The 14,556-nt window shown below is 35.5% G+C and overlaps 1 protein-coding gene across 1 annotated transcript; it reads right to left on the bottom strand.

Moving 5' to 3' along the window:
• Positions 1–6,483: 6,483 nt before the first annotated feature.
• LOC143623962 (protein PSK SIMULATOR 1-like) lies at positions 6,484–13,794 on the bottom strand. The gene is made up of 13 exons (XM_077094740.1): positions 13,714–13,794; positions 13,037–13,344; positions 12,053–12,363; positions 11,887–11,979; positions 11,314–11,404; positions 10,951–11,044; positions 9,713–9,807; positions 9,535–9,604; positions 8,698–8,789; positions 8,451–8,567; positions 7,564–7,640; positions 7,443–7,487; positions 6,484–6,899 (listed from the first exon to the last, which is right to left on the bottom strand). Exons 2-13 carry the CDS (start codon positions 13,301–13,303, stop codon positions 6,485–6,487), a joined length of 1,767 nt encoding a protein of 588 aa, XP_076950855.1. The 5' UTR covers positions 13,304–13,344; positions 13,714–13,794; the 3' UTR covers position 6,484.
• Positions 13,795–14,556: the final 762 nt, after the last annotated feature.

Below are 14,556 nucleotides of genomic sequence, written 5' to 3'. Positions count from 1 at the left end.
CAAGTCAATACGTGCAATATCCGAAGATCGTTCATGTACCGACAAGCTTTCATTCACAACCATGATACACATAATTAGCATATAAATCATACATGGCATACACTTACCATTTAAGGTAAGTGTATTAACTATCACTCGAGTATGCACGCAGCCCCGAAAAACATAACATGGAAATGGGGCTAGAAACTCACCTGAATGCGGTTACGTTCACCGTTTATTGTTATTCCTTTCTTGAGCTGAGCACGACTAACTGTATAACAATTACACGTATCAATTTAACTATCACTACCCATATCGTGTTTCTAGTTTAATTATTACCCTCAACGAACAGGGGTTCGGGGGCAGCGCCCCTGGAAGCGGGGTTCTAGGAGCGGCAACCCCTAGCAGGGTCCAAGGGGCAGAGCCCCTGGCTGGGGTCAAGCTGCCATGTCAGCTTAAAAAAAATTTATTTTCATTAATTGTAACGAATTAAGTCTGATTCGTTATCTGTTTCGTTATCTTATCATGTCTTTATTCGTTATCTAGTTCGCTACCTTATCATAACGAATTGGGTAAGTAACGAATCACTTGATTCGTTATCTTACCATAGCGAATTGGCGGGTAACGAATCAATTGATTCGTTATCTTAATATAGCGAACGGAGTGAGTAACGAATCACTTGATTCGTTATCTTAACTTAACGAACTGGGTGAGCTAATTCGTTATCTTGTCTTAAAGAATGGGTGAGTAACGAATTACATGATTCGTCATCTTGATCCATTTGTCATAACGAATTAGCATCTGCTCTTATCCAAACTTTGACTAAGAGGGTCAAAGTCAAAATCGATAAGAATAAGAACAGTCAACGCTCGTCATATCTGCAATTAACCCTTCAAATCATGATGAAACAACATGATTTCGGTATCATTGAACTCGGATTAGCTGCGCCTACAAACCCTAACCACCCAAACATCCAAACATTCGCGTTTAATGGGGGTATTTGATTCACCTTTATATACGGTTCTTAGGCTAACGATTAAACTATCAAACTGCAATGGATTGCACTGCGGATTAAACTATCATACAGATCTAGGATTACCTAAGCGAATCCGGACTTAAATGAACAATATCTAATTATAAACGTACCTTAAGCGAGTCGTTTCACGAACACAATCTAGTATTGATGTTGGTTTGGTTCGTCACCACGTTCTAGCACCAACAAGCTCGGGTTTTCACCTTTGGAACTTGACTCGGGATATAGGATGGTGTTTGTGTGTGTTTTTGATTATGTAGGCTATGATGTAGAGATGGATAGATATGGAAAGGATTAGGGTTTAAGGGGTATTTATACTCCCTTAAGCCTATGTATCTAAGGCCCATCTTTCCTTTTTGGTCAATAATTAATTCCATCTAAAAAGCCTACTTATCATATCATATTTTTATTATTATTATTATTACCCCCACTAACTCAGTTATTTCTCTCGACGCAATTAATATTTTAAATATTATTCTCGAAATTTCGGGATGTTACAATGACAACAAACGTTGTCTCACATACCATACAAATACTCATATCTAAAAGCAAAAAACTCTTGTTTAAAACCCTACAAAAAAAAGGAAAAAGAAAGCCGTGCAATAAATATAGCATCAATAGGCTCAAAAGAGATGACAATTTAATGGTACAGAGATGTTGTCTGTGCACCTGAGCCTAAAACAAATTCCAAAATGCACATTAACATTCAAAACAAAAAGCAAGATAATATATATGATGTAAGTTTACCATGTGATAAAGCATTGAATTCAGTCTCTTGCATTCGAGCGGAATCTATCAATTGGAGGGATTAAAATCGGATTCAATTGAAATGGATTGGGGGATATGGAACACCGAATTCAATCTATGTACTTATACCGGCGAAGATGAATAACTAATGAGATATGTCTTCAATGACAGGTACATCAGTCGTCTGATTTTTTCAATGACGTGTTTGTGAGATTGTAACCGATGAGAATTGAATAGGTAGCATGGAAGTTGAATGAAACAATGAAGTCGCCCAAGTCAAGTAAAAAGGTTGTCTGAAAACGATTCATTAACATGAATTGATTGAACGAATTATGTAAAGATAAACCTTTTGTATACCAAGAGATGGAAGAGTAATTTCACAAATAGATAAGCTTCGTTAAGTTGTATCAAAAGCTTTAACAATGAATTGAGGTTTTGACAAATTACTTTTTGTACCCAATTATGAATTGTCCCTTTCGCCCTTAACATGTAATTATGAAATGACTCTTTCGTCATGCTTAATAATATAATACAGATATAGAAAAAATATTTAATTTTCATTATCATTCAAGTTCAAACATATATCTATAATAGTTATTTTTCAATTTTAAAACATAGAGGGGTCATATTGTAAACTATTTAGATTTCAAAGGATCAATCCCAAATCAGTAAAACATTCTAATATTCTATACCGCCGGATTTCTCATCACCGCAAAAGTCGTTACAAACTCTCTCCGGATTTTCTCGCCACCGCAAAAATCGTCAAAAATTCTCCCCGGATTTTCTTATCACCCCAAAAGAATCGCAAACAATGAAATATAAATGGTTGGGTTCCACCAGATTAAGGGTTTCGGTTGTATCTTATGGTACGGAATTAACATTTGGTTGGAGACACGTGCAAAGTAAGGATAAAGCTAAAGAGTTACTCAGGGCATGCCGCCGAGGCGGGATAAATTTCCTGCACACAGGTTCCAATCAATGTCACGGAGAAGCCGAAAGGCTTCTTGGCAAGGCCTTGGAAGATATGCGATGGAATCGTTCTGAATTTATAATTACAACCACGATATCCGTCGATCTCAACCTGCTCCAACCTGATCAGTCATTTACATGTTACCCGTTTGCTAAAAATTTTATCATTCAAACTGCAAAAGAGTCGGTAAAACGGCTTGGTTTGAAATATGTAGATATAATGATTTGTGATTTTCCCGACTACATAAATGATGAAGCGGTGTCGGTCGAAGAAATTGCTGTGAGCGATGAACATGGTTATCAACGAGGGACGCGCGTTATACTTGGGGGGGTGTTCGAGTGGGATATATACAAAATTAGGGATGCCTGTGCAGTAGCCGAGAAGCTCAATCTAATCAAACCTATTCTAGTAACTGTTCCTTACAATATCTCTACTCGATCATGGGTATAATTGTTAATAACTTTTTTTTTCAACCTAACGGCTTCAATGTAGTGTACTGCAAAACATTACAAAGATCAGATATTATCAATGTAATATTTTGCTACAATTCAGTTTTTTCGATTTGGTGCACACCTTTAACGGAGCTTATACTAGACGGAAATATCAAACTTATCTAATACAATAGAATAGAATAGAATAGTAATAAATAAAACATACTAAAAACTCCGAAAGAGAAGCCTAAGACTTAAAATGAAGCAGCTAGATTAAGCTAACCTACCTTAGGAGCGATAATAGTGGCATCTGGCTTTGACAAGGAGTCCACAGGTACGACCACCCGCTCTAAATGATACAAATAATGATGATAGCTTGACTGTTGAGGAGGGCTTAAGGCCTTCAAACGGTGGTAGAAACACGCGTGATGATGCGGCGGCGACAGTCATCTGAGCAACAGCAGCAACATCCATTTCCTATTCCTATATATAATCAAAATCACTATCTAATTATTAGGTTTTACGTTTTGAAATAAAAGCAATAACATCAAATGTATGTATGTAGTAAGTAATTACCGAATGAAGACAAGAGAAAGAGAAGAAAATGTGTTGGTATCGTAGGTACCAAATGAAAGGGAGAATTCAAAAAATAGTCCAAAAGTTGTTAAAATTCTTAAAATAGTCCATACAAACTTATCTTCAACCTGACATTGGTACTCGTGACGTGAGATTTGGTTAACCACTCACAGTGTGACACGTGTAAAGGTAACGTGAAAGTTACTACCAAACCTGTTTGCGCCGATAGTTTTCTGGCCAAAATCATTTTCTGAAAAACAATGGTTTTTCGAATTAAAGTTATCAGCCCCGTGAGTTTTCAGAAAAAGACGAAATTCACGTTTTTTTGAAATTCATCTCCTGCGACACATTTCAGGTGAATTTCGTCTCCTACGTGAAATTTCCAAAAAGTTGCAAAAAAAATGATACATTTGAAGTGGAGTTAGTCTTGTCCGATGATTTTCAAAAAAAGTTTAAACAAAACCGATAAATTTTCAAAAAAGTTTAAACAAAACCGATAAATTTACAAATAATTTCAAAAAAATTAAAAAAAAAACGATAATTTACGTCTGAATTTTATCTCCTCCGTTGATTTTCATTAAAGTTTTATAAATCCGAATAATGTGTATTTTAACCTTGTTATATTATGTTTCCCTTACATGTTCTTCCATTTCAACAAAAATCTCTTGTAAAACAATGAAATTTAAGAGAGGTGATAGGATTGAAGTTGTTGATATAGGTTTCGGGTTCGTCGGTTCGTTTTATGATTGCAACATAGTGTCACGGGTTGGGAAGAAGACCTACATCGTTCAGTTCCGTACCCTGCTGGAAGATGAACAGTCCGGGTTTCTTAGAGAGTTTGTGACGGCCGATAAAATAAGTCTGGCTCATCCAAACTAGTTTCTCATAAAACTTATCGACATAGTTGATTTATATACGAAACATAGCGCTGACCATAGATTTAAATTCAAAAACATCAGATACAATATTTTTCAAATAAAACTCATCGAAAAAGATTAGTTTCATATCAAAACTCATCGAAAAAGATAAGTTTCATATCAAAACTCAAGGAAAAAGATCAATTTCATATCAAAACTCAAGGAAAAATATTAGTTTCATATCAAAACTCATCGAATCTGACAACTCTAATTCCAATACAAAAAACATGAGTTTCATATCAAAATTAATCTTTTTCTGACAACTATTCTTTTTATGCAAAAAAAAGTTAAATTTCATCTAAAAACCGTAGAATTTAAATACTTTGTATAAAAATCTGTCTTTTCTGACAACTCTTCTTTTTATGCAAAAAAAGATGAAATTCACCTGAAATGCATCGGAGGCGATGAGTTTCAAAGAAACGCGGAAACCGATAGCTTTTGAAAACTCACGGGGCCGATAACTTTAATTCGAAAACCATGGTTTTTCATAAAATGATTTTGGTCAGAAAACTATCAGCGCAGACATATTTGGTTGTAACTTTCACGTTACCTTTACACGTATCACACTGTGAGTGGTTAACAAAATCTCACGTCACGAGTACCAATGTCACGTTGGAGACAAGTTTGTATTGACTATTTTGGGAATTTTAACAACTTTTGGACTATTTTAGGAATCTCTCTCTCTTCAAATGAACTATTTGGGAATTACCCCCAAATGAAATGGAGATAGATAGATAACAAAACCCTAGAGACGAAGGTTTATTATCGGAATCAATAGATGTTTAGCTATCTACTTCATACGACGTCGTTTACTTGGAATCTATGCTTTGTAACTAAGGGATTATTATTATTATTTTTTCTTTTTCGTTTCCGACTACCAAACAATGCCAAGAATTAAATCATTTCATTCTCATGTGTTAACCAAACATCTTATTGGAATGGTAATAACACATTCCCTTCGTGTGTCCAATTCTATTACCACGTTCATTTCATTACCTCATACCAAACAAACGCAAAAAAAAAAAAAAAACCAACCATATAAAACTCACTTGAAATCTAATTTGAACTTGATGCTTTGTGTGACCTCCATCACTTTAATATGTATGGTAGGTATACTATATATTAGGTTTGGCATAATTGAGTTTAAAGCTTTAGTCTTAAGGGTCTTTTTTTTATCAGGGAAACTAAACTATATTCTGTGTTAGTTATAAATGAAACAAATTAATTTTGTTAATTATGTAAGTTATATAGAATTATGTAAGTTACATAATTCTATATAACTTACATAATTAACAAAATTAATTTGTTTCATTTATAACTAACACAGAATATAGTTTAGTTTCCCTGATAAAAAAAAGACCCTTAAGACTATATAATATAGTTATGATCGTATCAAGTTTAGTTTTATTTCAACTAAAATATTAGCACCAGTAACTAATAGAAAACTATAATTAGAGATTGCAAAATGCACGTTGGGTAGCTGTATATCGTCTTAAAGTAGAAAAAAAAACAAAACAAAATTATTATTATGATTCAGAAAACCGGCTTTAACCGTTAAGCTCGAAGTTTAAGACTTGGAACCAGCCATGGGCCGTGTAAACCCTACCGACAATATAATTTCAATCGATCATTTTTATAAATCGGAAAACCAACCCATAGTTAACAGTTCAACCTACACCATAAACCGTGAACACCCGTACTACAAACCCCTGTAGTTTATTATACATACAAACTAAAGTATCCAGGGTTTACTACATGTGTTATGTATAACCATTACAATTTTTTACAACAAAATTAATAATAACAAATATTCACATACAAGAAGCTCAAGTCAACACACAACAGGTTCAATTTCCACACTGTCAATACCACCACCACCTGCAGCTTTTTCAATCACGTGACCGGAGTCAAAGTCAACCACCGGAATATCAACAGTAGTTACTTCACTTCCTTCTATCTTATTCTCAATATGATCATCACTATGCCCCAAATCATCATCACCTTCGTTTGGAACCGTCAATTTAGCAGGAGTGATTCGCGACGACCTCAGATTTGCGAATTTTGGGGAGCTTGGGTTTGACCCAACTTCCCCAATATCTGCATCTATCTTTAACTTATTTGTTAAATGACTGAGCCACAATAACAGTTCAACGATATAAGCTTCCACCGGCCCTTTGTCCGCATGGTTAAATGTTTCGATCCGGTTTATATCGTTCAGCCCGTTTGGCTTCCGACCTCCGCCCGAACTGCATAAATCACAAACAGGCTTGGTGTTTCAACCCATGTGGCTTTTGATAATAACTAGAGATGTCAGTTATGAGTTTTGGCCCGTTTATAATTATGTGGGCTGATTTGGGTTATGTTTTATCTCTAACGGGTCAATTGGGTTTAGATCACTATCTTGAAACTATAACTATCCATATTTATATTCATGTCAAAAACATCAACCCTCTGCACACACTTCAAACCGTGTAACCCGAACACGATCTGTTTAATCCATATCTAAACGTGTCAAATGGGTCGGCTAGTAACTAATCGGGTTGGCAGGTTATAAAACAACGGCTAGTAACTGACCTGATTTAAACAGGTTGGCGGGTCAACCTTTATAACTAGATGGATTAAACAAGTCAACCCGAACACAACACACTGGGTTAGATATGACAGCCCAGAACAGAATTTGTCCTGTCTGGTTAGATGCAGTCATAAAAATTTTCCTTTTTGATTTGACCAGTGTCAACCTGTGTAAATTCAAATGGTAAACATTATTCCCAAACAAATTTGTGACTCACCCGGTATCCGCCCACTCACCGACCCAACCGAAACCATGATGAGCCCTGTAAGAGGAGAAAAACTGATTAGTTTGACTTGGCTGGAATGGACAAAGGTTCAAAGCGGGTCAAATCCACTTACTTTGCTGTGTTTATGGCTACTGGAGAAAACCAGCAGAGCGTTTTTTCCATTTCGGCTTTGATAGTGGGAACATCGAGCTGCAGAAACGAATTTTATAAAATTCGTGAACATAATCGAGACTTCGGGTCGAAATGATATATTTTCAATGTCGTTTTTGGCCTGTTTTTAATACATTTTGTAAATAATTAATGCAATTAGAATATACTTAGACATGTTAATCCGTTTGACCAATCTCACTTTTTTCCTGATTAGTTATACATTTTAATTTGACCCATTTACAACATAACCTAATTGACCCGTTTAGAGGAGACCAAGAAACCAGGTGGGAACCGAACCCAGTTTTTAACCCGATTTGACCCAAACCGGCCCAGTCAAACCAAAACTAATGGTTTCGTTTTATGATTTTGTGAAAGGCAAACTTTTTTGTTCGGTGTTGCATGAAATAAAAACCGAAAATACCGAACCAGACTGAATTTATGGATTTTCATTTTTAATTTTAAATTTTAAGTAATCTAGAAGAATTTAATAAATAGTGTTACCTAATGTTAGCCTATATGTATAATAATCAATTAACTATTTAATAACAAAAAGTTTTAAGCCTAAATTTCATTATTTTGAGTCAATATCTTTTGGCCTAAAAATTTCAAGCCCAAATGGTAAAACCAAAAATTCCGAAACCAAACCAAATCAAATCCAAACAAAAACTGAACGGTTTCCAAAAACTCAAAAACCGGATTTTTGGTTTTTGATTCTGTTTGAGCCCAAAACCGAGTTACTGAACCATGCACATGCAGTACACCCCTAGACCTGTTCATAAGCAAATGGGTCGAAATTCCCAGATCAAGTTAAAATTGTTCAACCGAAGATGGGGTTAACAATTAGAATACCTCTTTATCAACACGAAACGAAGCTAGTCGGGACCAAAAAGACGATTCTATATCAGGTGGCAGGCTCTGGTATAATGTGCCTCTTGCAACTGAAGTCATTGGGCTGCTTCGAGAAACCTATTAATATAAAACAACCCACGTGAAACAATGGTACCGAAAGAGACCAAAATTGAATTTTAAGAAAGATTCTGCGTAGAACCTATAATGAAACTTTTAATAAAGAAAAATAAGAAGCATGTGTACTTACAATGGAGTCGATTTGAAGGACAATATTAGCATAATGCAATGCGAGACCAGCGGGTCCAAGTTTATGCTGCATGTTTGGGCAACCACTTGATGCTGCATTATAATATGTCATCATCAAAAGACTAGATAACGTGAGTATAAACAAAAACGAATAGTTTATGCTGCTAGATGGGTCATGTTCACGGGTTGGCACGTCGACCAACATCAACCCTAAAATTATACAAGGGCCCAAAAATTGTGCTAGATATATGAACCTGAACACGACAGGTGTATTTGTGGGTTGGCATGAACCATGTGACCCAACTTTTTCATCATTTTGCATATCTATATATATTCTAAAATTACAAATTTACATCAAAAAATGCAAATGTGTATGTTTAACTATAAAACTTAATGTCCATTTCTCATAACTTTTGGGACGACCACTTTAAATTGTGACATAAAATACATTTTAAAGAGAGTTACAACAATACATGGTTAAACAGGTCGATCTGTGAACACGTAAGACTGACCAAACCCGACCTGTTTAGCTAAGTGTATCCGTGGGTTTGACCTGAAACGGACCTAAATAAACCCTTTTAAGACTAATCCCGACCCATGAATCTCGTGTTAGATAACTTACACCTCTAGTTTATCATATTAATTAAATGAAAAAGTTTGATTATTGTCTAAAATTTGAGTACTGACAGAACTACTGAAATGTTGCGGACCTAAATCAATATCATTAATAAAAGATAGTTAATTCTACAAGGAAAAGGTTTAGTTTTTAGTAAAAGTTTGCACTTTTTTGTAACTTTCATGAATCAGTGCGTATATAAACCACATGAGAAGGACATACATGCAGATTCAAAAACGTTTTTGATTTGCCGGTTTAGATAGATGACAGAATCTACAAGCTTTTCCATAACCTGTATCAGATAGTAAGCGCGGCCCATCGTTACTTCAGAATTTTCAATTACTCAAAAGTAGAAATCAATGACAAAAATTAGAGGTTGTAATGGGTCAAACGGGCTTACATCTTCCATACTCCTAGACCATAGTGACTTCTTCTTAAGAAGTTTTACTTGCTTCTTTTGGCCTTTCAGTGTTTGCATTAGTAACAGCTCACGCCCTGCAAAATGTCAATAGGCTTAATTGAGTCTTTAAACTATTTCATAAATGATCAGACGGATATATGAAGCATATGACAGAAGTATGCTATATAGGGGTGTAAACGAGCTGAGCCGCCCGATATATCTCGAATCGAGCCGAGCATAAATTGGATCTCATTTAATAAGCGAGCCCAAGCTTCACATAACGAGCTTGACTATTTATAAAAATAATTACACACTTTTATTTAATATAATTAATATATGTTACATGAAAGATATTATTACATACATGATTATGATAAAAGTAACTAAAATAATATATATTTGCTATAGATATAAATATTATAAAAATAATTATACATGAATATGAATAAAATAATTACAAATCGATAAATAATACATGAGCTAAGCCTGAGTGGAGCTCGAGCTTACAATTTATATTTCCTTTTATGTTAAGTTTTCAAATTTAGTTCATTCCTTTTCCCTATCAAGTATCATCAAGTAGGGCTGTCAGCGAACCGGTCATCCGGACGTCCGTTTGGCGGGAAGTTCGTTTATGTTCGTCTACTTAATAAATGAACAAAAAAATTTCGTTCGGTAAGCTTAACGGACGAACACGGATAAAGGCCGCATTTGTTCAATACTGTTCGTGAATGTTCGGTAACGTCCGTCCGGTTACTATGTTAAGTGTTAAGTATTTTTCGATATCAATGGTGTAATTCCGAATTTGTGGGTGAACTTGTGGTGATTTATGATTATTCTTTTGGAATTATTATGTAATCATTTATGTTTGTTTGTCTATTATTGTTCATTAGTGCTCGTTTGCCCATTAGTGTCAGTTAGTGTTCGTTTGTCCATTAGTGTCAGTTAGCGTCCGTTTACAATACTAACAAACGGACACAAACGGGCATGGACAAACTCAATTCCTTAATGAACGGACACGGGCACAAATTTTCGTTTGGTAGAGTGTTCGTGAACCGTCCATTTGTCCGACAAAAGCTTAACGGACGAACACGGACAAGGTCTCGTCGGGTTCGGTTCAGTCCGCTTACAGCCCTATCAGCAAGTTTAAATATACATCAAATCAAACATTGCAAACTTGGGAACCACCCTGTGATGTAATTTCCAACTAGATTTTTAGATCACTGAATTACGGTTTTAACCTTTTGGAATGGGAGTTGAATTAAGCACTCCTTGGTTCTTCTCTTGCTCATCCTGCTCCAGTTTGTCCAATATGCATAACTCTCGGTACAAATCCTGCATCCCAAAACATGAAATATTAGCTCTAATACCATATAAAATAATAAAAGTCTGCTATTTTTGTTAAAGACTTCCACTCATGTTACATAGAGCATGTCTCTTTTTCTTCACATAAAAGTTCTTTTTGGTCATTTTATTTATTAATACCTTAAATGAATTAAGAATTTGACAAACACACAAACATCTGATTATCGAATTATTATGAACTTTTGCTTTATTATATCTAGCTTCCAATAAGCAAAATATATATAAATTGGATTGCTTACAGCTGTATGTTGAACCAAGTTTAGCAATTGGTCCATTGTTACTTCTGGGTCCGCCTTCAATTGCTTAGGACGGGTAAGTCCACGGTCCTGTCTGGAAATCAATAAATGCAAAAACCAAGTCAAAATTATGTGACAATTGATAAGTAGAGGTGGCAAGACAAATAGGTTGGGTAATGGATCAAAATGTGTTTTAGGCTGAAACGGGTCAAAATGTGCTCAGCATGAAACGGGTCAAAATGTGCTCAGCATGAAACGGGTCAAAAAGTGTTCAGGCTGAAATGGGTCAAAATGTGTTCTGCCCGAAACGGGTCATATCTAGTATGGTTCAGATTACCCGCAAACACAATTTTCTACCTTATTATAAATGGCTATTACTTAAAAAAATAATATAAATCTGGTGGCTTTCAATTTTCAAATTTTAACCTTTTCAAACCATTCCTCTTTTAGCTATTTTTTTTTACCCCCCGTTTGACGAAACCACAACTAAAACCAACCTGCTTAGAAATAAATGAATCATAACCGCCACCTCTAATTACAAGATATACCATAAAAATACAAAACTGCAAAAATTACTTCTCAAAATAAACATCCAGATTGTGCCATTGAGGATCTTTACATCTATTTCCAAACCGAACCACTTCTCCAATAAAGATTTTCAGCTCGGCCCTGAAAAACCCACATAATTAACTAAAGCATAGAAAAATAAATGGGTCATCGACCAAATAAAAAATTTATGAACCTTTTATCTGCTGCAACGATTCTTAAAAGCTCATCATCGTCTTTAGACACTAACTTTTGTACGCCTTCAGAAGCAAAAACTACTTCTCTTAAATGTTTTATATTTCTTTCTGACAGAGAATTCATAAGGCTAGAACCCTTCATAATGGTGTTGGCAACCTCAAATGACAAAATGCATAGTTCATTGCCTTTTGTTGTGTGTCCCGTGACGAACGGACTGCCTGAATTTAGACTTTTTACACTGCTTCCGAGAGTGTCTAATACGTCCACTGCTTTTTCAATACCTAAGCTACCGGCTTTGCGTGCACTCACCTAAAAGTATTAAGAATAAGATCATGGTTAGAGATGGTGATACGGGCAGACCAGACAGGTCGGGTAACGAGTCAAAACCAGAGGTTTCTAGTATGTATGAAAACTAGGGGTGGTGATTTCTGACATGACCCGAAACACACCATGAAAATAATTAGGTTTTGGATTGGCATATCTGGCACGTTTTTTAAACGGGTCATGTTCTGGCTGACCTGCTTAACCCATCATGTTAAACAGGTTGACCCACTAACCGGTTTATGACCCGTTTAACCCAATTTTCTACAGCCCACCAATGTGATTATCATGTTTACAACTTGATTATTACCCACCAACCCGTTTGACACGTTTAGTTAAATGGGTTAAACAAGTCGTTCTCTGGTTACACTATTTTAAGTGTGTGTGGGTTAAAGGCTGATGTTGTTTGCACTGACAAAATAACGGGTCATGTTCGGGTTGAACAATTCGACCCGCCAGCCTGCAACCTGTCTACACAACATGATTGACACCTCTAGTCAAAACGGACAAGTATATCATTCCAGTCTATGGTTGTAAAAGAGACTGCATATTAACCAAATCTTGTAATTACAATAGAGAGGAACCCTAATAATAATCTAGTAACAATTATAATTAACATTCTATAGTTTTACAAAGTAGTCAATGTAAAAGATTCACCAACCCGGAAGCTTCTAGATCTTGATTTCTCGGACAAAGTTGCAGGGATACGTGGGATCCCATCATAAAACTCGTCCTCTTTGCTACTAAAGCCACTCACATTCCTTTTAGGACTTAAAACCTCTTCTTTTGTTTGCTTTCTTTCAAGAGTAGAAGTATCGGCGCCCTTTCTTGAAGGAGTCGAGTCATCTTGCAAATTTGATTGCTTCAAATCATGATATCCATACGCATTGGCATAAGGGGTTGAACTCTTTGAAGATCGCGCTCCCATATCTTTCAAACAAAGCTTTACAAATCTTAGCTCACCTACAGCTTAAGAAAAAAGATACAAGGTGTCACACTAGTTATTACCTATTTAACTGAAATGATCATAATAACCATATTCAACACACACAATCAATAAAGAATTTGCAACTACCCTTTGTGGTTTAACAGAAATAGTTTATATAATCTTGACTAATGTTTGCTAATAATTACCTTATTCTCATGAAGAAACTATTAAACCATAAAGACAAGATGCATCAAGAACATGTATATTATTGCACTAATCAACACAAATTAAAAACAGAAAATCTTGATATAAATGGTGATACAAGATCATAAAATTTAAAAAAAAAGCGAAAAGAAACAGAAATGAATGAGACCCAGATGTTAAAAATCTTGATTGAACAGTAAACTTACCTAATACAGAAGAAAGATTGAAGCTTGTATGAATAAAGATGAAATCTTGATCAAAATCCTCCAAGGTGTCGGAAATGGGGAAGACCAACAAAATGAAAATGAAATGGTCAAAGTTGATGTGCCAATTAATTCAGAGCTCAGTCTGGACGGCGGTAAGTAAGTATTTGTTTGTCAACGTTTTCCTTGTTTCATATAATATTATTATTATTCATTTTCTAAATTAAATCATCCCCGTCTGTCTAACAGTAAGTAATCTTGGACTTGGTCGGTCCTCGGTTTAGGACTTCTATTTTTTCTATTTTAAGACTTGTAAAATTTGAGGATAATGTCAATGACTCTCTCTCTCTCTCTCTCTTTATTTTTTTCCTATGGTTTGTGTTGATGTTGATAAAACAAGTTGCTATTAACATAATCCTCTGTTACGTGTCGTCTCGTGGTCTTCCTAAACCGGAGTTAAAGACGATGTCACAAAATGTCGGACACGCCATGAAGACCGTCAAAGGAGATATCGTCTCGTGGATGTACAAATCGGAGTAAGTTTGTATCGTGAAGTGGGAGAACGGCATGCAGTATTTCAAACATATTACTGATGTTCTTTCAATGCCACGATGGGATGTTCGTGCTTTGACGCATAGACCATTCATGAAGTAAGTTATGGGTTTGAGTTTTTCAAGCCTCAAGTTCCAACTAGAAAAATATGTGGATGAGATTGATCCGCGTACCGGTTGGAGGAAGTTGGTTGATGCAGGAGCATCCAGTCCATTAAGTCGGCCCGACCCAAATGTTTATTTTTATATATAAATATGATTGTTAAGTCTTTTGATTTTAGTTGGTTGATTGATT

Source organism: Bidens hawaiensis, unplaced genomic scaffold, assembly GCF_021521415.1.
Source record: "Bidens hawaiensis isolate Kalapana, Puna unplaced genomic scaffold, B.hawaiensis_p1.1 tig00003649_1, whole genome shotgun sequence".
NCBI lineage: Eukaryota > Viridiplantae > Streptophyta > Magnoliopsida > Asterales > Asteraceae > Bidens > Bidens hawaiensis.
Note: the sequence above shows the minus strand (reverse complement) of the source record. Positions and strands in the feature narration are given on the sequence as shown.

Excerpts from the sequence above, each read along its gene's own strand:
- LOC143623962 (XM_077094740.1), bottom strand. The coding sequence starts at position 13,303 with ATGGGAGCGCGATCTTCAAAGAGTTCAACCCCTTATGCCAATGCGTAT. Across the intron at positions 12,364-13,036 it reads CAAGATCTAGAAGCTTCCGG|GTGAGTGCACGCAAAGCCGG; the intron begins GTTGGTGAATCT and ends TAATACTTTTAG. Across the intron at positions 9,808-10,950 it reads TTCAACTCCCATTCCAAAAG|GGCGTGAGCTGTTACTAATG; the intron begins GTTAAAACCGTA and ends GACATTTTGCAG.